General features: G+C 41.5%; 1 protein-coding gene across 1 annotated transcript; it reads right to left on the reverse strand.

Moving 5' to 3' along the window:
- Positions 1-1,108: 1,108 nt before the first annotated feature.
- Positions 1,109-26,579, reverse strand: CAPN6 (calpain 6). Its single transcript, XM_024240791.3, has 13 exons — positions 26,394-26,579; positions 19,824-20,003; positions 10,298-10,429; positions 9,037-9,245; positions 8,336-8,528; positions 7,578-7,771; positions 7,240-7,317; positions 6,948-7,134; positions 4,942-5,064; positions 4,576-4,778; positions 3,879-4,000; positions 3,385-3,521; positions 1,109-2,776 (listed from the first exon to the last, which is right to left on the reverse strand). The coding sequence occupies exons 2-13, from the start codon at positions 19,986-19,988 to the stop codon at positions 2,594-2,596; spliced, it is 1,926 nt and encodes a 641-aa protein (XP_024096559.1). The 5' UTR covers positions 19,989-20,003; positions 26,394-26,579; the 3' UTR covers positions 1,109-2,593.
- Between the last annotated feature and the right edge of the window lie 523 nt (positions 26,580-27,102).

Raw genomic sequence — 27,102 nt, forward strand, 5'->3', positions numbered from 1 at the left:
ACTTCACGTCCCTTCTAAGTTATATTCCTGGGTATTTTATTCTCTTTGTAGCAATTGTGAATGGGAGTTCACTTATTATTCGGCTCTTTGCTTGTCTGTTATTGGTGTATAGGAGTGCTTTGTGATTTTTGCACACTGATTTTGTATCCTGAGACTTTGCTGAAGTTGCTTATCAGCTTAAGGAGATTTTAAGTTGAGACAATGGGGTTTTCTAAATATATAATCATGTCATCTGCAAACAGAGACAATTTGACATCCTCTTTTCCTGTTTGAATACCCTTTATTTCTTTCTCTTGCCTGATTGCCCCGGCCAGAACCTCCAATACTATGTTGAATATGAGTGGTGAGAGAGGGCATTCTACCCTTTTTTGTCTGGGGAAAAATTGTCATCCTTGGGGGAAAAATAAAGCAGTAGCATCTTTGAGCGTAATTATAATATCATAGTGCCATCTGGTGACCATATGGAATGACTGCATTATCTACATGGGCTATTTCATGTCTAACAAAAATCTACAACACGTAAATCTCTAATGTGTTCTGGGTTAGTGTTATAGGGACAGACAGTGAGGGCTGTACTTGAGAACTGTTCTCCTGAGCTACTCCTTTGGAGATCCCTCCCCTGGTTAGGCACTTTTTCATGTCAGAAAGAAAAATAAGAATTTTCCCCTTTGCCTACCCTAAGATGGCAGATGGCAGGTTGTATAAGCAAATGAGTGAAGTCTTCACACACCCCTTTGGCTCTAAGGAAGATGCTGGGAAAGGGGAGTTGGTATTTTGTCTTTTTGAGAGATCTGCCCTTGAAAGATTTGGCTACTGTACCTATGGCCTCGAGTCCAATCCCAAATAGGAGTTTCAAACTCAAGTAACCCCGAATAGCACCTAGCTGTCCCTAAATATGAAATAAAGGCCCCTCTTCGTTCTTCCAACTACCCCAGAATGCAAAGAACTGTACCATCAGAGTGTAGCCAGGGCCTTTGAATCCATCACACTTTTACCTGAGCTCAGATTTCGTGAAGTACCCCAACCCCCACCTCCAGTGGCTTTGAAACAAGTCTTAACAGATGGTCACTCTTGCCATCCATCCCATGCCATCAATTCAAGTCAAGATTGGTCAATGTATTGAATATGAACTTTATTGTGATTTGGTTTATGTAAGGCAGTGTAGTGAAGGCACTGCAGAAGTTAAACAGACTGGAAAACATGGTAAAAAATGAGCGAGCTAAAAATGAATGCTTGCTGGACTAGGCTAAGTACTACAACTATGTTTCTTTTTCATCATTGCAGAAGCGTTGAAATATTTTTGAAGGTGGGGATTTGGGGTGGAATTAGGGAAGGCTTCATGGACGAGGTGGCATTTATACTGGGCCTTGAAGGAGGGGCAGAAAGTTGATAGGTTAAGATGGAGGGAAGAACATTTCATAATGACTGACTCTAGAGAAAATTCTGTTGAAGTACTGAAAAATGAGAGGGCAAACAAACACCCCCAGCGAGTGAAGCATCCCAACTGAGAGAAAAGTCTGAGGAGTCTGGGCTGGGACCAAAGTCTCAAGTCCCCAGATGGGGTCTTCAGTACAAATGATATTAGGAGGCACAGGACAATGGGCTTGTTTGTAAACCTAGCAGCAGCGAGAGGTTTCACATTGCAGTCAGGGGCCCCAAACTGGCTGTAATATGTCTGGATGAATTCTCTCATCTTTTAGGTGTGTGTGGTACTTACTTATCTTTCTTCTTGCCCACTGACTGCCTGAATGGTAGTTCGTGTGCGCCCATGTGCGCATGTGTGAGTGTAGGTGTGTGTGGATGGGTGGGGGACCGAGGCTTTGTCTCCCACTGCAGCTTCTTCCACTTTTCCGTCTTGTGGCACACAGCAGGCTTCCATTGAGCTGAAGCTCAGGCCCTTCTCACTGTCTAGGACTCATTGAACTCCAGCTCTTGATTAAGCACCTAGGAAGCTTTCTCAACATGAAGGTAAAATTTACTGTGGGGGGTGACTTGGGTTAGGGCAGGACTACACTTTCCGGAGGTGATGATGGTGGTGAGTGGTGGTGGTGGTGGTGGTGGTGGTCGTGGTTGGTGGTGGTGGCAGTGGTGGCTGTTAAGGGTTGGGGACTTAAAGCCAGCTCTGGCTGCTGGGTGAAATGCTGCTGGGAAGTCTATAGTGTTCAGTCAGGAGCTAGGATGTCAGGCTAGACCAGCTTGGCCTTGATCAGCCCTCCTCCTTCCTCAACATGCCCTACAGGGGAGATATATCAAACAACTGAAAACATCAAAGACATCTGTAGGGTGTCCAGCCTCTTGTTATTGTCCTGCTTGAATCTCACCCCCGGAAGCCCCAGAGATCCTTTCTTGGCAAATGTGTATGATGTCTAGATAGGACTGTCGCCTCCCCATGTCCAGCTGCTGGAGGTATATAGGTTATGTAGCTACTGATGCTACTTGGATTGGGAGGTATGGGGAATTTATCAGAAGAGAGGAAGAGTTAATTATTGTGAATCTCATTCTTTCTAAAGATTGTGAATCTTAACTAAGACCTGGCACCTGACGGAAAATAAAAGGGTGGCAAGCTTTGTCAGGATTCTTTGAGATTGGAGATTTAGAGCTCAGTGAGATCATCGCTGGAAATAACCTTGAAACTGATGTGGCCTTGCTTGACTTTGGCAGTTGGACCACCCTTCTTACGCAGGTACAGAGACTTCAGATCACGGCAGTCGCTGGGGTCAGCATCCAGAGTAACCTGCCCCAAGAACTGATCACAGAATTTTCGGCTGTTCCAGACCTGGAAAGACAAACGAAGGGGGTGAAGATGAGCAGCCCTCAGTGAGATTAGCCTTTGCCCAGTGACATCCAGATCTAATGCTGAGCTTCAAATGATTTGTTTTAAAACCAAGAGACTCTTCTGTCCTTTCCTGATAGCCCATCAGTTGAGGGGAGGATACCTCAAAGAATATAGATGAAAAGCCAGAAAACAGAATCTCCGGGTTGTTCTTGACCTGTGGGATAGTTACCTAAAGGCTGCTGGTCAGACGTATTAAGTCAGAAAAACTGCCAAACTGCAGTGATTCATCCTGACCTAGCCATGTGAAGGTCCTCTGAACTGGCATATGCTTTCCTCCATGGGACTTTATGATACGTGTGTGAACATGTGTACTGGTGAGCATATGGGCTTTTGCCCACAATTAAATAAAGGGAAGAGAGGAGATTTAGGATGGATGGTAATAAGGAAGTCAGTGTCCATGTTTGATGAGAAGAGTTTTTGAGTGTAAAACAAACCAAAAAATATGATAATTATTGCTCTGCATCCTAAACATATATAAGGTACTTGGGATCATCTAGTATCTGGTACAGAGTATGAGCCTTTCTGGCGACCCCTGTATACACTCTTACCTGTACTATAATAGGAATGTCAGTGGTCCTTCTGTAGAAAATGGCCTGGGTGTCAAAAATGGCATGAACTGTATTCTTCTGGACAGGAGAACGGACTTCCTCCTTTCCACATTTGATGACCAAATATGGGTTTACAGCTGGAACAAAGTGACATATGTTTTTAACACACCAATTAAAGTTCCTTTTCTAGATAGACAAGAAGGTATCTCGCTAAGCCAATTCTGGGACTACTCGAGCACCAGAATGACTGAGATTCAGCACTTTTATTCCCACTTCCCTTTCTTTTTCCATATTTTATATAGGAATATGAAAATGAATCTAATGTAGGCCTTGCCTGAAGTTGACATCCCATCCTCTGCCATGGTTGCCATCCATTCCCAACTTCTCTAGACTGAAAATATCGCTGGAGAAAATCATTTGTGATCATGTTTTCTAACTTATGTGCTATAAATGCAACTGAACTTTGCTTTCCCAGACATTCCTGCCATTCTTACTTTCATTGGCATACTTCTTCTCCAGGTCCTCAGCACTATGAACAGTGATCTGAGTAACTACTTTCGGGTAGCCACGAGCCAGGTTCCAGCAGGACATTTTGGGCATGTCCAGAGTCAGTTCCCTAGAACATCAAAATAAAAGATTGTCATCATATGATAAATATCCTTTGATGAAATAAGCCCGCCAAAGCAGACATCATTGCTGAAAAGCATGAGACATTGTGTGACTTAGCCCATTCCTCCTCAGATATGGCTTATATATATTTTAAGCATGCTTTCCTTTCTCCTTTCTTTAAGGGCCAGGGGATAAAGATCAAAGTAGGCAGGGCTGGGACAAAAAGGTGGCTTTGGTGATCCAGCACACAGAACATAATAGAAGAGCAGGGAAGAGTGCCAGCTGCTTAAGAAAAGAGGCCATCAGCCAGAAAACAGAAGACAAAATTGATGTGGAAGAACTTAGACTATAGGCCTGTTCCTCTTTAAGGGTAGCTCAGAGCTCTGAAGTTCAGACCTTCACTGGGGAATTTCCCCCAACCACCCTTTGAGAAATATTTTTACCACCATGATTTCAGTGAATCAAGTCTGATTTAAACAAGTTGTCCCGTTGAATGTCTGAAGAGGGGAGATGGGCGAAGGGGTTTAGGATTGGAAGTAAAGCAAAGAACAGGGGTTTGAGGGCTTGCGAAGGAAACTGAACCTGAGCTGGACAGGCACTTCAGAGAAGATTCTCAGAAGAAACTCGCTGGTGCGACCATGCTGGAACATGGTTGGGACAAGCACATAGTTGCCCTTCTTCAGGTACTTGCTCAGAAACACTGTGCGGGTGTCAATATAGGTGGAAGTCCCAGCACGCTCCTGGATGTAGAGGTGGTGGAGGCGGAATTTGCGGTTCATCTCCACCTGGAAATGAAATAGGGTAAAATATTCAATTCCACTCAAATCATGGTCTTTGTATCCTCCGTCTTCTTTATCCCTAGGCCTTCCATTCTTCCCCTACCCTTAAATCATCCTAATTTTTACTCTGTTTGCCTTCATTCTCTCTGCCCCAAATGCCCATTTTTACCTTGAAGAGCTCAAAGCCAATGATGTAATTGTCAGGTCTTCCCATTCGGCGGTAAGTGCGCAGGTCCTTCTGCTGCAGTGACATAATGACCTTGTGCCCATCCTCAGGGACAGTGAAGATGTACTAAGGGAAAGAGGCCACCACAGAGGTGAGTTAGCATTCCCATTTCAGATGAACCAGCTTAAATTTCAGGGAATAAAGCTTGTTATTGGGAAGCAGAGCCTTGAGTTCTTTTCTGGGCTTTCATATTTATCAGACAACAAGGTCTTGGATAATTCACTGACTTGCTAAGTGTAGACCATTAACACTTGCTTCTTTCTATGTCATTCAGCATGTGTTGAAGGACAACTTTATTCTTAGCCTTTGATGCCAAAGAGGATATGCTTTGTTCTAATAAGTTCTTGGTAAATTATTGTATTATTATTATTATTATTATTATTGTTGTTATTATTATCCCTTTGTATTTAAATGCCATATATAGAAAAATTTGGAATCCATAAAGACAGAAAGGTTTTTATTTGACTCAACCTGACACTACAGCATCACCCTGGGCTAGCCTCCTATTGCCAGCCAGACATATGGCTTGTGGAAGGGCTCCTTGGAGAATTGATGTTTTGCTACTGCCACTTTAAGGAAGCTACAAGCCTGTGTCAGAGACTTTCCAAACATCATCTGGGGAATCACGGTGCTATTAGGAGATAAAACTAAAAGGCATCAGATTTTTCTCTCTGTCTCTGTCTCCATTCCTCTCTCCCTTTAGAAGGAAACATAAAACAGCTACTCAGGAGGCTAAGGCAGAAGGATCCCTTGAGCCCAGGAATTCAAGGGTGCAGTGAACTGTGATCATGCCACTGCACTCCAGCCTGGGCAACAAAGTGAGACCCCATCTCTAAAATGAAGGAAAGAAGGAAGGAAGGAAGGAAGGAAGGAAGGAAGGAAGGAAGGAAGGAAGGAAAGAAGGAAGGAAGGAAGGAAAGAAGGGAGGGAGGGAGGAAGGGAGGGAGGGAGGAATTAAAAACAGATTCTGAACTAAGGCCCCTAAGTTCAATCCTGTACATACATATAGAGTGAAGCCATTTTCCCAGCTTAGTATATGTGCCTAATACTTGAAACATTTCCAGAGTTGTAAATGCGGGTGAGGTGGTGTGTGTTGGGGGAGATAGGATATTTCTTTAGGAACAATTAAGATGGGAAGGGTGGAAGAGCAGTATGAGTTAGGTGAATCAGCCCACTAGTCTCTATATTCTCCTAAATGCCTGACCAATGAAATCCATGGAAAGAAAAGACACACCCATGGGCAGTGAGGCAGCAATATAGTCAAAATTCTTGTTTTCTATGAGTTAGCTCATCAGCACATTTTGAGATGAAACCACCCAGGTTATTATAGATTCAGCCTTTAGATGTTTGGATTTTTTACTCTGGAGTGTGCGTGGACTTGACCCTGCTATGTCACCTGGAATAGCACTGTAACGGGAGATGGATGGGACGGAGTCGTTGACAGGGCAATGATTCAAATCCTGGGAAAAATGACCTGGATCTAGATGATAAAATGGAGGCATAATAATGGGGTTCAAAAGAGTCATCTGCATTAGAAAGAAGAAGAATATAGTAAATGTGCACCCCAGAGAACAGCTGGGCAGTAAAGAGAAATGAGGAAGAATTGAGAGAGCATCTCAAAGCAGATCTTCTCTCTCCAACGTGGGACCATCACAAGGAAGCAGGGATTGTCAAAGAGCCATACCAGACAATATGGCCAGAAGAGAGGCAGCCAGAGGAGGTGATTCAGATTTGATACTGCTGCCAAAGTCTGTCTCTGCAAAAAGACATAGTCTGCTGTGTTTTACAAGCACCTGAGACAATCCCTAGGGATCCTGATTGATGAATATTACACAATAGCTGCAAATGGAAGACTTGATGCTAAAGAACTACTCCGGAGATGACCAAAGCAAGATCTGAGTTCCTATTGACTGGATAACTTTGAGGCAAATAAAGTAATTGACTCAAACCTGGGGATTCTGCAGGAAGGTATCACGGTTGTTATAGCAGCCTCCTGAGCGGTTCATCAGGGGATCATCATCCACAGTCCAGCATCCCAACACTGATTCCAGCTCCTTTCGGCCAAAAATAGGGTTGTTCACATTGCGGCAGACATTCAGTTTGTGAAAGTTGCGGCAAAAGTCCTCCAAGCTCATCCTGAATGGAAGGAGCACAGGAAAAAAATAAAGATGGTATTTAATACTTAACACTGTAGTTCCATGTAGAAGCCCCAATTCCCTTGGTGCAGAAACCCCTCCTCACCAAAACTCTCCATCATCAGACATAACAAGCCCCAGGTTCTTGCGATCTGCTGCAGTCAGTTGCTGCCACTCTTCAGAACTGAAAGCAAATAGAAAAAAAAAAAAGATAAACCATTATGTTTGCCATTGACTTCTCGTAGTAAGCAGGGTGCCAGAGAAACTGAACGCATGAGGCTCAGTCCTGCTTTATTTCATCTGCGGCTGGGTCACAGACCCCGTGCCTGACAAAAGCCCACAGATGTCATTGAGCGTTGACAGCACACTAGTAGTCTGGAGGGATGGGTCTGGGAGAACTACAGGGCTTTGGAGATGTAGCTGTGAAAGTGGAATGCAACTCACATTTCACTCCAGGGGCCACTCCATTCCTGTCTTCCCAAGGGGTTTCTCAGGCGAACCATATACAGCTTCTCAGCACTGAAGACTTCCACAAGTCTCTCTCCAAGACGAATTTTGCGAATATCGGTCATGGTATAGGTATGGCCCTTCAGCAGACCCCAATCAGTTTCAACTTCTTGCTCCTCCTGATTGGGAGACTGAGAGCAAAGAAAGATATATGAAGGCACAGGAATTGGGAGACCCAGTCCTGACTCCTCTTCTTCATTAATTGGCTTAACCCAGTAGGATTGAAGCTAGTTCTCACACAGATGGAAATTTCATCCTGACACCCAACTTGAAACAAAAGCAGTAGAGGAAAATAAATAAAGAATGTAATATAACAACTCAAACAAGTCAGATTCAAACTATCCACTATAGTACATTAATATGAACTGCCATTAAATTTGATGGGGCAGATTCATTTATTGAGCAAGCAGCCATAACCTCAAGATCTAGAAGCAGAGACAAGAGGAATAATTTAGCAGAGGCTACTGACACCAGCCTGGATGCTGCATTGGTTCCATGTGGAATGACTGGTACAAAAGGATAAAAAACTAAAGCACCTCAGCTTCCACACCAGGACAAAATGTGTATTTTAGCTTTCCAAGTCCCATTAATAGTTTTTCATGGGTCTTCGGGTTAAGGGCGAATTTCCCTACTAAATTTTGTAGTCTCTTCTGCCAGGAATGAGTATACAGTGGTTGTTTTTCATGAGTACAAACCTCAATGGAACAGCAGATCAGACCACCTTTGGTAAATGTTTTGTACAGTTCTCCAAATAGCTTGTACTTCTCCTCAACAAGCTCCGTGTATCTTCCTTTCTGCATGTCAACAGTTTCAGCCAATGTGCCCGTGAAGTCCACAATAATATCAGTGATGGTCAAACCATCCAAGGCCTCATAACAGCCTAGCAGCCTGAGGGCAAGTATGCAAGGTTATCTTTGTAAAATTGTTTTTCCAGGTCAAGAACATCATAATCTAAAGAATCAGAACATCCCCTGCCTAGACTTTACCAGATAGCTTTTCTCTAGGTATGAAATGAGAGATGTTTTGAAATTATATTCAGAAATTTCTAGGCTTAGGCTATGTTGATCAAGGACAGTCTACGCAGAAACTTCTTTCTATGGGGAGATATGAGATAAAGAAAAAACGAAGTGATAATACCATGTGATCTGCAGATAGCAGGAGGAAAGGGTACCTGGGAGCAGGTAAGAGTTTAAATGGAAACAAGAACCTCTGATTTCTCTCTCATCTAAGATTTCTGAGAGCCAGGCCCAAGTGCAAAGCAATGCCTTGGTTCTGACTGACATCTTACCCAACTTAATCTCCAGGGTTGGGCTGGGAGAGAATGAGCTCCCAAAGATAAATGCGGCTTCCCTTTCCTCATGTACCCTGACAGCAGACTAGTCAATCCCCTCCTTACTTTGCATAAGCTTTCTCCAGCAGAGCATTCCAAAACTCATTCATGGAGGTGGAGAAAGAGAAGACCAGATCTCCGTTAATGGTGGGCAACAAGTCGTCAATCACCACTTCAGTCCATTCTCCAAAATGCCAGAAACGAAAGCGAAATATCCCAGCATATTTATCTGTTTTTTGAGGGTCCCATTCCTGTTCCTTATGGTTGGGAATTGTCTAGAAATGCAAGAACATTTAATCAAGTGTTATTCACCAGACCACATCCAGAAACTGAGATTACAATTTACTCCTGGCAAATCCACAGGGCAACAGGAAGCATGCCACATACACCTGGTTTGAGTCTGGATTGGAAATTCCCAGATATGGCATTTTGCCCACAACTTCTGCTTCCTCAGTTCAGTTTTGCTGAGGATGATATCACCATGCCTGTCTAAATGCACACAGGAGTACACAGTGTGGCTGGGACAACCAGTTAGTGGTTAAATGCTTTCCACAAATAATCTATAAACTAGATGTTGAGAAGCGGACTATGTAAACATATTCATGATTGCATGTTTAAAATGCAAGGCATTCTAAAGAGCAAAATCAATCAAAATCAAGGCCCATTGTAGTTTGTTTTTAAATATCCATTCTAGAGATTTTATATCAATTATATTAAATATGGATTTCATTTGCATTTTGAATACAATCATGTTAGGAATTTTTTTTGTATAACAGCTACACATTAATATTCCAAAATTATTTTTTGAGGAAAATGCTTTAACTTTGTCCCAAGTCAAGTTAACACTTCATTGCCTTGACCGCTACCTGAATGCTAAAATAATTTTTGTACTATTAATAATTTATTAGAACTTTTCAAGTCCTACTTCGGTATTTCTCACCTTTTCTGTTATTAATATGTATTAGTGACTTCCTGGCTTCTACTGACTTTATACCCCAGTAGGTACAGATAACATAATATGCAGAGATACTGAGTCAATGCACGGCAAATGATAACCAAAGATCAGTGAGCATATATGACAAAGCAAGTAGAGTAAAATGTTAATGGTAGAATCTAGGTGGGTATATGAGTGTTCACTATAAAATTATTTCAACTTTTCTGTGTTTGCAAAACTTCTTATAATGAAATGGAGGAAAGTTGCCTAGTTAATATCTCTGCTTTCAAGAAATACAACAATCTAAGAGAGTTATGAGCTGATTTTTTCCTAAAGTTATTAAAGAAGACAAGAAAGTGGAAACTGAATGAGGTCCCACAAGAGGGATAATACCTTTGTCCAATGAGACTCCTGAACAGCCAAACAGGAAAATGCAGAAACCATTGGCTTGTGCCCCAGTCTCCCTTGGGTCAGCTGGTGGTTGCTAATGTTGCCCACAATCAGATGGGGGTCATCACAGATGTCCTATGAATACAATAATTGGTTATATGAGAGTCTGGGAAGAGTTTCGCAAGAGTCACTGTGAGCTGAACTAGGCAGGACAGCCTTCATAGAGGACATAAGGTTAGGGTTGAAAAATAAGTAGGATTTCCATAGATGGGATGAAGGGAAGGCTGAGGGGATTATAAGGAAAACCAAAAAACAGTTGATCATCTAGCCCCATGTTTGGAAGTGGCAGGAGAAATGAAAGGAGAGGGTGTGATGAGATTGGGTGCCATGCGGTGGTGAGGGCTCTTAGACATAGCTATCATTGGGGTTTGGGAGAGTTTTCACCACAGCAGTGAACTTTCCAAAAAAAAATAATAACTAGGAATTAGTACATTACATTCTGATCCTATTTTGCCAGGATGAGATTTTCTGAAGCACCTGTGCTTGGAAGGGAGGTTGTATTAAAGAGACAAGGTCTAATGAAGGTTAACATTAATTCATCTCCTTCTCTAGTAAAATCAGTTAGGAGACCTTATAGGAAGCCCTTTTCTAACATAAAGCAAAAGCAACAGTGGTCTCCATAGCAACCAGATTTTTCTACATTTGTGGATGAATATAGATGACAGCAGCATTAATAGCAAGTGGTAATAAACCACTCACAGGAACACTTCAACCGACACTCTTCCCAGTGAAGGTCCTGAGGGGATCTGGGCAGAGTGGGGGCAGTATTTGTTTGGAATGTATGTGTGTATCTTCCCCCCAACATATTAACTGTGCCTTTCCCACTGGGAGTAGGAAAATGACACCTAAATGATACAATTATAACACAAAGTGATAGGGCACAGTAGAGTCATTTTCAAAGCATAATTCATGTCTAAAGGAAGAATCCCCATAATTCTCCTGATCATAGTCAGAATAGGATTCACAGCGTTGTTAACACCGGAGTTGACTAGAATTAGGCAGTTGGACAAGAGAGGGGCACGGTGGCATAACAGGTAGAGAGAAAGGCATGGGCAAAGGCATTGCGGCATACATGACACTACATAGTTGAAGACATAATTGGGTGACTCAGAGTATCAGCATTTGAAGAGTTCAAAGGCAGGAAATACCAATGCATTCTTGACTAGATGGAGAAAGCTTCATGAGGAGGCCATTGTCCGGTACCTTGACATTCTGCTTATGCAGCAGAAATAAATCCTTGTCTCAAATGGAATCTAGACGTATATCCTTTTTAAAAGTATTAGAGACAGCTATATTTTTCTGGTCCTCAAACCTCTTTTTTTAATGGCTATAATTCTCCTTGATGAAGGGTCTGGTCTACAGAATGAAACATTCCATATATTCTTTAAAAGCCAAAATAACTCTGGAAAGAAATAGGCAGGCATTCTGGGCAAAGACAAGTCCAAGCTGGAGATTAATTGGGCATCCCTCTGCCAAAAGGAGATGGCTAGATAGGTTGTCAGCTTTGGATTCTCAGGTCTTTTTTTTTAGATGCATGCCTGGTAGTTCACAACTACTTTTTGTTTTAGGAGAATTTTCTATCTTAAAAAATATTTTTTATGGGCTGCAAACTGCCTTTGTTTTCACTTGTTGAACATAGAGCAGGTATGTTGGGTGAGTCAAACCCTGATGTTCTTTTTCCTCTCATTGTTTTTTGCCTTTTCTAAAATGAAACTAAGCACAGTTTTTCCTCCCCAGGTCAGGTGTTTTCGTTTTATTTGGAGCAAGATGTCAAAGTATAAAATAATTTCTGGCCAGGCATGGTGGCTCTCGCCTGTAATCCCAGCACTTTGGGAGGCAGAGGCAGGTGGATCACCTGAGGTCAGAGGTTCAAGACCAGCCTGGTCAACATGGTGATACCCCATCTCTTCTAAATATATAAAAATTAGCCAGGCATGGTGGCAGGTGCCTGTAATCCCAGCTACTCAGGAGGCTGAGGCAGGAGAATCGTTTGAACCCGGGAGGCAGAGGTTGCAGTGAGCCGAGATTGCACCATTGCAATCCAGCCTGGGCAACAAGAGAGAAACTTCATTCCAAAAGTAATAATAATAATAATTTCTTTGACCTAGATAATACATATCATAGGTTCCTAACATGGAAAAACAATAAAGTGAACACTGATATATGAAAAAGTGTGCTTTTAGATTAGTAAGGCAAATTATTTGCTAGTTTTATGTAGAGTTATTAGTGGTTGGAGATACATTATGGTGTCTTGAATTTCCATAAAATTTTCATTTCACAGTAGGTATCTAGGCTTAGCCAACACTTTTGGCATGTCAACTTCTATTGAAGACATAAAGGGTCACATAAGTGAGCAAAAAGACATATAAACAGAATTCAAATTGAGGAATGGGGTAATTATCCTCTTGTTGACCCAAGATGGATATGATTATTATATATTATATGTGTGTCTATGTATATACATGTATGTACATATAATATATATATTAAAAGCTGGTCAAATTCATGAGAGAATGTAAATTTGGGACCCCCCCAACAATGTTCCATTTCCTCTTATAAACTGGCCCATTCTCCAGTTATACTTTACCCCTCTTCATACGTGACTGCTATTTAACAATAGATTTAAAACATGACAACAGTCATAGAATGTCAAAACTGGAATGAATTTTGAAGACTATCTAGTAAAGCTTATTTTTCACATGAGGAAGCAAGCTGAGAGAGGGGCAATAACTTGCTACTCTGATCATCTAGCTAGTCAGCAGGAGACCTAGGCCTAAAGTTTTTAGTTTTTCAAAACCACATATGGCTAGAGAAAGAAGCTGAAGACCTCAGTCATCCATCCCTGTGCCTTTAGGCTCAACAATGGCCACCACATAAAGGATGATATTGTGCAACTCCTCAGGGGCAGAGATGCTACCACCTCTTTCAGTCATTCATCCCAATGTTTTATGCCTCTGTTTAAAACCTACCTAAACACTCTTCACTCTTTTGGGAAACTTACTTACCTCTTAGCTTTTGGTTCCAGGATAAATATCACTAATAGGCTTTAGTCTGCTCAATTAAATTCACTAAATATGAATCAATCTCTTACTATATGTAAGCATCGTGATATGAAATATGGGAAATAAATCCTTTTTTAAGCCCTATCTTCTGCCTCTTTAAGGAAGTGAGGCATTAAAAGACTAGAAAGTAGCCAAGGATTTAGAAAGGGTAAAAGGTAATAAGCCAATGCAAATCTAGCAGCCAAACAGACTATTTGGTGACAAATTTGAAAACAACAAAACGACTGTTTGTTGACTTCTCCCCTAATTTTGGACACACCGGATATCTTCCTATTGGGGTTAAGGATGTAAGACTTGAGAAATTTTTCTGTAACTCAAAGCTGAGATGCAGAGTGCAGATGGGACATTTCAGCTTGAGCCGTGCTGGAGTGGTAGGAATGGGGTTGGAGGAGAGGTCACAGCACACATATTCACAACATTTGAGTGGCTTAGGAGCAAGGAGGGATGCTGAGCCCCTAATGGCTCCCAGCTGTGTTGGCACAGTTGAAGTGATCATTTTGTCACGGCAAAATGATTTCTTAGGAAGAAACACACAACTAGGAAGTTGAGTACCAAGAGTAAAGCTGAAATGGTCCCTGCATGACCCCACTTCTGAGCCAAAACCTTCCATTAAGCAAAGCAGCTTCTCTAGGAAGTATGTTCTCTTAGCTTAGTCTTAAGGGACTTCTCATTGTCCTTACTTCATCCTCCTTCCCAGAGACCTCTGAGCGGGAGGGGGCATACAGTTACAAGTCCTGTAGCCCTGCACAAGGCACTCTATGTGACTCCCTTTTCACCTACCACATCCAAATTCAGCATTTTTTTTTTACACAGGTGAAATTTACTGACAATAAACATGGAGGTCCAGGGTAAACCGCAGGAACCTCAGTAAAATGAAAAGCTGCCCAGAAAACCAGCAGCCAGAATAGTGGAAACACTTTCAAAAGTGCTACGTGCAATCTAGCAGTAGTGAGGGGATAGGGGTGTGGACACCTACAAGTGAGGTCAGGCCTGCAGTAGGTATATTATGAATAAGTCCAGGGTCTAAATAGTCCCAGAAGGCTCAGGGGCTAATTTGCACAGAACTGCTATTCAGGAACTGAGGGTTTTGTGAGCTAGTCCAAGCAGTTGTTATCTTACTTAGAAAATTGAACCATCCCCCAGATGGAGCATTTACAGGTGGACTTAGGCTCAGGGACCAATATTGCACCAGCCTCTCAAGGAGTCCACTTTTCCTACTGGGGAGTTTCAATTCTGCATGAAGATTTTGTTATCAATAAAATATTCTCTTCCTTCCTAACCCATCCAAGGAAAACTCAATATGGAGAATAGAATAGGATCTTAGGCCCAACCTCCACTTCCAAACTGGGCCACCAAGTCACTATGTAATCATTTTCTCACTTTAACCTTCAGGATTCTGCTAGGAGACTCAAGGCACAGATCCTGAACTGCTTTTTTGGGAAGAATTTATATATCTATGCAACGGAATACTGTTCAGCAATAAGATGGAATAAACTGATACATGCTACAACATGGATGACTCTTGAGAACATTATGCTAAGAAAAAGAAGCCAGTTACTTTTATGATTCCATTTTAAGTGAAATGTACAGAATAGGCAGTTCTGGATAGAAACCAAAAGTACATTAGCGGTTGGCTGCAGCAGGGGTGGGGGTAGGGTGGAGGGATTACTCCCTTCAAATGTGCACAAGGGATCTTATTGAAGTGATGCAGCTCTTCTACAACTGGGTCGTGGTAATGTTTGCACAACTTTAAATTTACTAAAAATCATTGCTTTGTACACTTAAAACAGGTGAGTTTCACAATATATAAATTGCACTTCGATAAAGCTGTTAAAGTTTGTTAATTCATAATTTAAAATAAATAGGACAGTTGGAGAAAAGACTATGGGCCTATTCAACTCTCTTCAATTGTGTAAACAGTGGAAAACACTTAGGACTACTCACATGGGGTGATATAGTCTCTGGGAAGAAAAGGAAATTCTTGAACAGACTAGGCCAAAACTACTATACCGAGGTGTTGCATTCAGCTGGTGGTTGGAAATTTCTATTAGCACAGAGAGAAAAGTGTTTCTTTCCTTACAGTTCCCTCATATGCTCTCTGGCACCCAAGCCTGTATATTCTGCTTCTAATGTCTTCCCTCATCTGCCTTTCCCTTCCATTCCTACTACCATAATTTTAATCCAGAGCCTCATTACCCTCCCACTCTCAAGCAGACAATGTAGTAAAATGGCCCCAGGGGAATGTATTCTCAACGGGAAGACTAGGCAATGACAAGGTAGCGAAGGCTGAACTTAAAACTTGACAGGAGAGCTGACAGATCTTGTGCAGGTGCCCTTTTTTCCTCCACAGCTGACAGTGCAAATTCCCATGAGGTTTTACTCCTTTTTGTCAGGGATTAGATGTGTCTGATTTTAAGACACTATTGTAGGTAGATATGAGTCAGTAAGGAAAAACGCCAGAGGTGGGTAGGAGGGGAGAGAGGCTGGAGGGAGGTGGAGAAGAGATTTTCTGTGGGAATTTGGCAGGCAGATTTCAGCCTAAAAATCCTACCGGCAGTCTTATGATCACATTGTAACTCAGTATAAGTTAGACCTTATAATTTATGAAGACTATATATGTTGAGCTCCAGGAGAATAGAAAGGTCCAGGAGCACATGGTCTCAGGCAATATACCTGTGTATTCAGAAAGCTAGGACAACAGCTGAGGCCAATAGATGGCTGGAGAAATTAAGAAGAACTTTCCTCTGGAGAGTATGGGCAGATGATCTGGCATTGAACAATTGCAAAACACTCATAATTCCTGCCATCTGAAGAGGCTCCTTAAAACACAGCAAAGAAGTGGCAAGTGGGAGGAGTGGAACTCAATCCTGCCCAAGAATGGGGTGAAGGGGGTGGCGCCAGGGCGGCGAGGGGCAGAGCTTGACTGGAGTCAGTTTGTTAAACTATCAGTGGTGTTTGCAGGCATGGAGGCTTATGAAGGCAAAAGCCTTCAACACAAGAAAGGAAAAAGACAGAAATTATCAGGTTAATCATGTTGCTTCCATTTTGGAGACTTCAGAAAATAGCTCCAGTTAAGTGTGCAGCTACATGGCATGCCAAGGGACAAGATGTCTGTAAGTTTCGCTGCAAACCAGGATCTCAACCTTGCCAATTAGGCGGGGGAGGCTAACGACTCATCTGGCCTTCCTGAGCCAATTCAGAGAGGCCCAGCTCTGTCTCTCAGCTTTCCTGATGGGAGGCCAGAGAACTTTGACGTGGCTCTTGACCACAGGCTTGGCCTCCACTCTGGCTGGGAAGGAATCCATAGCTTTTCGAGGAGGCTCAGATGGTGGTCCAGAATCTTGTTTTTTTCTCCTGCTCCCCACAAGAGGCCCCTTCTCCAACCATTCCAATCTATGGTAACCTCCCCTTCTTCAAAAATTCTACATGATTTACTGTCCATATGACTGAAAATAGCATTTCATACATCCAACATTCATTTCTTTTTTTAACTATTTGATAGCTCAATATCCATCTCCCCAACTAGAATGGGAGTGCCTCACCACAGACCATGTCTGTGTCTTGCACCAAGGCTGGCATAGAGTAGGTGTTCAGTAAATATTTCTCTAGTGACCCTCCCTTTGGGCTTAATAAGACTAAGCAAACACCATGCTCTCAAACGGGAGAGTGTGGAACAATTAATGGAAGTGTGGCATCAACACAGTGAAGAGGAATGTGAGAACTGACTGGAGGGAAGCTACCTATTTTGGTAAAAACAGGGGACACAAACAACTAACTCTATCTCCCTGATATGACAGCATGATAGAGTGAAAATTTATGCAGGCTTTGCAGTCAAATGCGGATGCAAGTCCAAGCTTGTTAGCAGACTGACCCTGAGCAAATACTTACCTTCCCTTAAAGATACAGTTTCTTTTTATATAAAGATATATAATGAGCATGTATCTACTGCTATTTTTTAAACTAGGAAAACAGAATTGGATCAAAGTAACTTTTAACATGCCTACTTTGCTAAGCCATGGTAAATAAGGGTAAAGTAAAATAATGTATAGAAAACTTCAAACACAGTATCTGGCCCATAGTAGGCATGTCATGACTGTTGATTCTTTTTCCTACCCATCCCCACTGTTCAGCCTCTCTCTCTGATTTTCTCTCACTTTAGAAGGGGCATTGTTTGCCTTAGAGGCAAAATGCCATGGTTGTTAAGACTTTTTCCTTCCCTGCTAATCCATCTAGGATTCAACCCACAGAATTTGGAGGATGAAGGCAAAGGACAATGGACTGAGCCAAGATAGAGGGTGAAGGATGTGTCTAAAGACAGCCAGTACAGGAAACACTGTCTGCTTGGTGCACATCTGGGGAATGGCTTCATGTTGGCTTGCAATTTTGCTGCCCACCGGATCCCCTCCCACCTCCTCCACCTCACCCCTATCAATCATCCCTTTTCTCTTCTGTGTCTTCAACCTCTTCTTCTATACTATCTACTTCTTAGCCTATAAATATGTTCAAGTCTGTCCTATTTCAGAAAGACACCTACCCAATACACCTCTCTTAATTTCCTGCTTCCTTTTTAGCTACTTTTGCCCTATTGACATCTTCTCCTTCATATCCAAGCATCAGAAAAGAGGGATGCCCCTTATTTATCACCATCCATTCATAAGAGTGGCTCCCAGACAACGTATCTCTATTTTCTCCATGTACTTTTGCAAAATAAAAAAAAAAAAGCCTGTCTGCATACCAAAGTATTGGTTAGTGAATTCTGCTCATTTCCTAGATTTTTCTTGCAGGTCAGCTAAGTGATCCACTGGAATGTCAATAACTGCAGACACAGAAAGGCAGGAGGAGTGTAATTTTCCTTCAGACAGAGCGAACTTCTCCCAGTCTCATACTTTCAATGGTTGTCATTCTTTACAGGCAAAAACTAAAGATGTCCTTTGAGTTGCATAGTAAACAAGTCTTGATGTAACCGGTGTATTTTGACACCACATGGTAGCAACGTGCCTAAACTGAAGTAGCTCTTGGCAGAACTCCATTTAGGAATTTAAGCTGTGGAAATTGCAACTAAAAGTGATAGTTGGTAAAAGGGTTACTTGAAGGAGGAAAACATTGAGATGATGCCTGAGATGGTTCCGTAATAGTACACAGAAAGGAACCTCATTAAACAGGACCTGAATGTCTTCAGGATATTATGAAGGTCCAAGAACTTGCATTTCACAACATCCTTCTGTGGCCTATATACCTCATCACCTACATTGAGAAGGAGTTCAGGTACAATATCCTTCTATCCAGTTATACCCTTTAGATATAGCAAGGTTGCAATTTATTCTCCAGACTCCATCATCCTATTGTTTTATACATTGAGCTCCTGTTCATGTAGGGCTAGTGAAAGGGTTCTGAAACCTGCTTTAGAGACACAACATACAGATGATGCACAGAGAACCACAACAACTATTAATAGTTACTACTAATAGGTGGTGAAAGACCTACAATTCTACTTGAAGCCCACTTGTCCAGTTGTGGGATGATACAGGTGACAGTGTCCATAGGGCAGCAAAGAAGCCTTCTTGCCCCCATGAAAAATTCATCTTCTCCCTTTAAAATTTGTCTCATTTATGCTCACTGTATAAGGAGTTTTTCTCCTCACTGGTCTGAAATTACATTTAAATTGTTATGACAGGTAAGTCAGTAAAGAGGCAAGAGCATAGTTGCTTTTTGAGTTACCATATTTACTCAAATGAACTTGCAAAAGAAAATAAGAATGGCATATCTCTCTGTTTTTTGTACAGAAATATTCATAGCATCTTTATGTGTAACAGTAAAAAATACTAGAAGCAACCCCAATGCCCTTTAGTGGGTGACTAGATGAACAAATTTTGGCATATCCATATCATAAATTACTACTCACCAGTAAAAACAAAATAACTATTGATACACAGAACACCTTGAATGGATCTTAGATTAATTTGCTTAAGGTTAAATAGCTAATCTCAAAAAGGTACAGCATATTTTTTTGTTGTTTTTTTTCTAAGTAAATCTGTCAAAATTTGACTAAAATTCAGGACTCCAAGCTAGAGCCAGGAGCACAGGTCCATGGAACTTTCATTGTAAAGTTTTCTTTATGTGAGGTGATGAATACGTTAATTAACGTGATTGTGGTAATTATTTCACAACGTATACGTATATCAAAACATCACATTGAACACCATAACAAACACAATTTTTATTTGTTAATTATATTTCAATAAAGCTGAAAAAGAAAGAAAGGAAGGAAGGAAGGAAGAAAAGAAGGAAGGAAGGAAGGTTAACTTCTAAATTGGTCTACACAGTAGGCTTTGTAAGTGAAACAGTGGATCAAGTAGAAGTATGATGAAGGAGGTCAAGGAGACAGAATGTGTAAAATGGAAAGTTACCTGGGGACGTTTCCACACCACCTTTCCAGGAAGCAGTCGGTTGTAGAAAAGAGAATCATTCTCAGGCAGAAATGTTGGATCACAGAAAAGTCTGCTGTCTTTGATGCATTCCTGCTTCAGTTCCTGGTATTTCTGGTTTTTGAAGAGCTTCAGAGGAGGACCCATAGTGTTGAACTATGCCTAGAATGAGGAAAATTGTTGTCTTTGAAGGAAGAATTTCTCAGGTCTTTTAAGGGTTACCTGAGATTAGACAAACAGCCGTCGTCCTGGTGACTTCTTCCCAGAGCTAGGCACTTCTAGTTTGGCTTTAAAGGAAACGTCACCGTTTTCAAAGAAAGAAGTGTCCACACTCCGCAACTAATTAGTATAGGGCCTTGGGTAAGGCACCTAACCATTTTGGGTCTCAGTTTCTTTATCTGTCAAATGGGGCAATATGGGCCTTAATCTTATTGGGGAAAAATCAATAATAAAAGTGAAGATTGTGAGTTAAATGCGATTCATAATAATTTAAAGAGAAGTCTTCCATTTATACCAGCAGGGAGTAGTTCAAGGCAGAGAACAACTTGAAGATAAGGGAAAAATCACTTTACTATAGTCAGAATAATTTGGTGCCCTGGAGAGTCACGCACTTTGTGCATGAGGGGAAAAGCAGCCTCTTTCCATTCCAGCAAGACTTTTTACACAATTTCTTCTGTCTTGTCATTTAAAGAGCTTTGCATTTTTTATTATTGGCCAGGAAGACTACCGCAAGAAACAGCTCAGCAGATGGCCTCCAAAGACAAGGAAAGATAGAAAGATTGTATGGCCTTTCTTCTTAAAAGTCTAATGTATAATCCTTTGCCTGTGATAAAAGGCAGACTCTGAAATTCAATTACACTAATTTGGTGGGCTATAGATTGTTATCCCATGGCAATACACTCTTGCTTTCTTTTCTTTAAAAAAAAAAAAAAGGAGGAAAAACAAAAACCTTACATGGCTAAACAGAGAATTCATATAGTGGCTCTTCAAGCAATGTCTATCAGAGTGCCCCACACTCAAGTGCTCTTAACAACTGGTTTTTAGGAAGATAATTTGAAAGGCAAATTTGATTTTCAATAGCTTTGGGGTGATAATAGGGTTTTCAGTGCTTTTTCTTGATTCACAAAGATTTGTAATGATTTTAATGATCCTCTCCTGGCATTCAATAGTAAATAAGAACGAGATTGTGAAATTTACATGGTGTCAACTATTTCAAAATGTATTTTAGAAATAACTAAAGTCTATATTCTATAATCACAGGAGGGTTGAAACAAAAAAACCTGACTAAGCTTCAGAATGTCTGCTAAAAAATAAGGAGAATACGTTAGCACTTTAAGGAGTATCTGTGTGGTATATCTGTGAGACAGTCGCTATTTTATAAAAAGTGAAATATTGATCAGACCTCTCTACTAGTTCATTTTATATCCTTTCACTATCACATTGAAATGCCTCACTGGTAAAGAAGTTTCCCCATTTGAAAACCACAACAATTTTTAATTTAAATGTTTGCAATGTTATTACAATGTTATTTGCAATGTATTTACAACAAACTTACCCTTTCTCTGAATCCAAGGAATAAGAAGCTGAGAATAACCACATTTTTTTCATAGCCTTATTTATTGGCAATTGCTTTCAAAATTGAGAGCTGTGGGGGCACTGCAAAATACTGATGTCCCTTTTTTCATCAGATTTGTCTGCTCACGTGTTTTAAATATTAAAGTGTACTTCATTGTATTTGAAAGCATGGATGGTATCAGTAATAATTTTTAGTTATGCAGCATCAGAGCCAACCTGAATGTTTGCCCAGACTCCTTTCTGGAGGCTGTTGCGAATGGATCCCAATTTTCTTGTGTGCTCAAACTTACAACAAACACTACTGCGCCTCTTGCTTTCCCTAGAAGGTTTGGTGAATTGCCAGAGCCTGGGGACTGTAAATGTGGAATAGCCTGGGGCAATTAGAATATTTAGTTTGCCAGAACCTCCTAGTCCCTGGACATTCTGGATAAATGAGTATTTCCTGTTCTGCCTTCAAAGGTCTTCCTTACTACTCGGTCAAACAGCAAGGCAGGCAAGATCCTGCAAAAGGAATCCCTGTTATAAAGAGGGCCTATGTACAGACAGAAGTAGCTTCAATTGAAAGGAAAATTAAGTTTGATTTTTAAAGCCCATGTGATCCCAGTAGACTCTTTCAGAGGCAGAATGTACAGCTCATATGGATAGATTACAGCTTGATGGAATACCTTTTGGGTCGGGGTGCCTGTGTTCTCGGGACACACAGTAAAGAAGAGCAGACTATGAGCCTGAACTTCCACTACAGTACAACTGTAGTCCAAAGTCCTCTCGGACTTGGAGAGTAGAAGTGACCTTCATGCGGAGGTTGCAGTGAGCCGAGATCGTGCCATTGCACTCCAGCCTGGGCAACAGAGTGAGACTCCGTCTCAAAAAAAAAAAAAAAAAGTGACCCGCATTTCTGACTAGGCAACAGAACTGTGATCCATTTGCTCTGTGACCTTGTTCTCTTTGTGCCTCAATTTTTTCATCAGGAAAGTGAGGTTATCTACCCTGCCCCTCTTACACCATGGATGTACCTAATGAGATGGTTGGTGTAAAAGGAATTTTGAATAAGTAGAAAGTGATCCATAAATGTAAAGTATACACTGAAGCCCTCTCATTGCCTAGCATTGAGCTGGGCACACAAATGTTGTTCAAAAAATGTTTGTTGAACAGATAGATGTCTTATGTGGAGAATTAATGATTGCATGGCAATTTCTTGTTTGAAATGTGCATTTTACATTTTAGTTCGGGTTCTCATCACAGTAGTCATGTTTGATGAGATTATCTGTGCCCTTCATTTTGTATCTGCAGAAATGGCAGCTCAGAGAAGCAGTAGCTAGAAAATGGCAGAGTTAACTCAAATCCAGGTTCTGTGCAATGCCAGATTTGGTGTGCAGCTTTCCATCACACCACACTGCTTCTTTTGGTCACTGCCTTCTTAGAGAAAGGATTTTTTAGTTCAATGAGGAAATCCTCCAAAGCAAACATGATACTCAACTTTGAGGCATTCTGCCTAGAATTTATTGCCATGGTAGATACTGAAAAGGTTCTTTATTTTCATGATTTGATGTTCATGGGAGAATTTGAACCCTTTACATCGGAGGGTTCATCATTTAAACATCAGAAAACTTTTGGAAATCCAGAAATTTGTAAGTTGAGTTTGTCATAAACAACTTACTCTGTTGGAACGGATGAGTGCAAAGAAGGGAACGCTCCCTCCTTTCTGTTCTATTGCACCCGATGGCAATGGGGAAGGGAGAGCCCTTACGTTAAAGATTACATATTAGGAAAGTCAGTAGACAAGATAAAAGTTAGGGCTTTGAGTATAAACCCAGGGATTTGAGTATAAACCAAGGAGAGCCTCTAGCTAACAAAGGCAATGTGGACATTCGAGAAGAGGGACCCTGTGGCCTGAGGGCTAGTGGAATGAGTGGTTGGGTGAGGCAGAGCATGGGGCTTAGCACTGAGGTAATGGTCTTAGGCAATATTATTTTAATTCAGATCCACCACTTTGAAAAAGAATATGAGGACAACTGTGTCTGCCAAGGCAAAGGATAGGAGCGGGCCCAGAGTGCAGAAAGTTGAGAATTGCCAGGGAAGTTGAGGGAGACTGCCACGTAGAATGCAAGGCTGCAGTTTAAAGAGGGAGGTATTTTTTTTCTACTCACTGGACTGGAAAGCTTGAGGAAGCTAGGCAAGTCGTGAAAGCAAAATCTCTTGCTTCTTAACCTGCGGGTTAGCCTTAGAGCAAAAAGCATATTTTGCTCTAAAAAAACCTGATAAAACACATCCTGTCTGTGGTTCACAAGCCGCTTTGGATTTAGGTGAGTGGGAGAGAACATGAGGGAACTTAATGGGGAGAGTCAGAGAGGGCATGGCTGAGGCATTGTTCCTGCCTAGTTTCTCCTTTTCCTCAGTTTCCTCCCTGTTCTGTACTTGGAGCAAAAATCAAGATAAAATCAATAAAAGTTTGCAGACAAATTGACTACAGAAGACCCAATTCTGCCCTGGCATGAAGTAGGCACCACTTTTACCCACAGTCCACATCCCTTATCCCCACACCTGGGGATGGTATGGTGAGAGAAAAGGGACTTAGGAAAAAGTAATACAAATTCAGCATCCACATGGTATACAGAGAATAGTGCTTTTCATATGTACACAGGCAGAGTCATAGCTTACATATATGGGCACGCATTTAACCACAGGACTTATGTACGGCTGTTCAGATTCAAACTTCTAACCAGATATTCTGGGTCTAAAAAGGACCACAGAGATCCTCTGATCCAGCCCACTGCCTTATATAGGATGTACCTACTGGCCCAGAGAGAAGAGTCTGTTCAAAGTCATTCAAAGGAAAAAAAAAAGGACACAATTTTAATTCCTCAATAACTTTATCAAAAAATAAAAAGCAATTCAAAATGATAAAAAGAGCACAGGTGGTTACAAGATCCAGAAACAAATCCAAAATATCACCATTTAGTATACATAACATCTCAGTCCCTCAGTTTCCCCATAGCACAATGGGAATATGTTAGTTTCCCTGTCTACTTCAGAGTGTTATTGGGAGAATGTAATGAAATTATGTATGTGAACATACTCTTTATTGTTAAAGATAAGGCTAAAGCAGGGCAGTAGTATTAGGAAGCACTTGTTTTAACAAGTTAAATTTCTTTTCTGTCTTTAGGGGAAACTAATGAAATTTGATCATGTGCTTTAAATAAGGCATGCACCAACATTTAAAAGACTAATATAAAATCGCCCCTCCACCATTCTCTACCCCTCCCTATTTCACCCCTCCTTTTTTGACTGACTTGCCCTTTTGGCCGAATAAGCCCATCCTATTTGTCTACTTTTCCATGCTTTCAAGAATCAAATTCTGATTTTATACAATGTTATGTTGGAAAGACTCTTAGAAATCACTTAGTACAACTTCTTTCTTTTGTTGTAAGGTAAAGGCACTTGCCCAGGGTTACGTAGTTAGTGACAGAGCCCACACTAAAACTGGGACCTCCCAACGTTTTTTTTTAACCACAATTTGTTGTAAGGTGGGGAGGAGGGCAAGCATGCAGACACAATATGCCAAGCAAGACGTTGCTTTTAAAAATTCATATTGTACTCTTCTCACAAGAATGCACTTAGAAGTTTTGTTTTTGAATTGCAAGCTGTCAGAAGGTGAGATGATTTCAAATCAAGGCTAATCAAAGAAACACTGTTTTGGGTTCACAAAGGGACTTTTTCTGCTTTTAATTTAGGAACTGAAAACTCCCAAGGATATGGAAAGCCTGCTTTTTAACCTATTCCTGACCATGTAAGTGTTTAGACTTTTTCCCTAGACTGCTAGGGAGTCTAAGGACAAATAAAGAACGCTGTTTGAATACAAAGTATTCACACACACCCAGGCACACACGTGCACATAAGCATGCTCACACACACACACAAACTTCCAGAGGAATAAAAGAGTTAATTAGCAGTCCACGAAGAATTTTTTTGTTTATTACTTCAGACTGTAAAGTGTTCTTACTTTCACAATAAAGATTAGCAAATGAGGCATTAGCTGAATTTCAATACACCAATAATACAAACCAGGATGTTTTATCCTGAAGCCAGAAGTAATTGTTAGGACAGCAGAATTTGCTGAGTTTTCCTATGTGCTTTTCAGCAAACTTACAGTTCCAAATCCTCAGAACTAATTGTTTCCATTACAATGCACCGCTCCTTTTTCCCGTCCCCCACCCAAAGCCAGCTCTGATCAAGTGGTCCAGTGAAGACCCTAGAACAGTGTACTTGGCCTGGGGGTGTAGGATGGAGCCCTATCTTGAAATCAAAGTTTAAACCAAAGCTGGAATCAGAGGGGAACAAAGCTAGGCCAGAGGCTGAAAATGGAATAGCCAAGATCAACCTGTCACCAGGGCAGGAAGACCACTGGCTGTGCAGACAAGGAGTTAAGATAGACTTGGCCACCACTTCCTCCTGTACAACAGTGCACAGTCTGCTCACCCTCCTACCAGAGTTCACAGGCCTTTTGCACACAGTGTGGCTCCAAGATTTTGCCCGCATTTCAATAATTTTCCCCCAGCTGTGGGTCAGCAGAAGCTAGAAGGAGGCCCTGAAAGGAGCTACGCTTCTCCCCCTCAACACCATCCCCTGTGATTTTTCCTCACTTACCAGGTATTTTGGGTAGCAGAAGGCAAACACATACACACGCACTCGTGTGCGCACACACACACAAAACTGACCAGATATCCCCAGAAAAGTTTTATTGCCAGACAACCACAATCATCACCCCACACACCCCTCAAAATAACCAACCAAAAATTCCATTATTTTTGAAGTTCTCAAACTGCTATTAACGGGCACGTATTTGATCCAGACAAGCCATAAAATATAGCTGTGGAGTTTGGTTAACTATAAAGTTGAAGTTTCTTCATCTTTCTTAGACGCTAAGTTATCCAGGAAATAAAACTCCAGGGTAAGTTTGTGAATTCCCTCTCTACTCACCTGAGTTATCCCAGGAGCCCTGCTGCTGTTGCTGCTGCTGCCGCTGCTGCTGCTGCTGCCGTTGCCGCTGCTGCTGTTAGCCAGGTAACCCCACTAAAAGTCTGTTCAGTCAGTGTGGCTGAACAAAGATTCTGGCTTTCTTAACCTGAAAACTATTTGGGCTGTACCAAGCTCTGCTCACAGGGGGAGGTGCCTCGCAGCAACTTCAGGAGGCTTTGCCCCGCCCAGCAGTCAGAAACTGATCCTGAGTCATGAGGAAAATCTGGAAAGTGCCTCTACCAGATGTGCAGACGGGATGCCCACTCCAGACCCACCCACCAGCAAATTGAAAAACTCAGGAAGCCACGTTTGAAAGCTCTTTCGGTTTCAAGGAGAAATAAGACTTTCAGCCAGGATTCTGATAGATTACTTACTTTTCTGTCCCAGGGTTAATATCACAGACATGCACATTACTGCAGAGAGGACATGCAGAGAAAAATGGTGAAGTGTTGGCAAAGTTAATATGGGCTAGGCTGCAGACATGGCCCTGGTAGGCAGATCTGTGATAGTGATGAGGACTTCAGCAAGTGACTGGGAGTGAAAGAGCAGCTAATGGGGTGCAATGAAGAAAAGGTCACTTCGTGAAACAACAGGTAACATTTGGTCAAGGACAGACAGAAGGGAGTGTTAAGAGGAAAGTGAATGGAGTTTATTCCACAGCAGCTATAAG

The sequence above is a fragment of the Pongo abelii genome, chromosome X (assembly GCF_028885655.2).
Source record: "Pongo abelii isolate AG06213 chromosome X, NHGRI_mPonAbe1-v2.0_pri, whole genome shotgun sequence".
In the NCBI taxonomy this organism is placed as follows: domain Eukaryota; kingdom Metazoa; phylum Chordata; class Mammalia; order Primates; family Hominidae; genus Pongo; species Pongo abelii.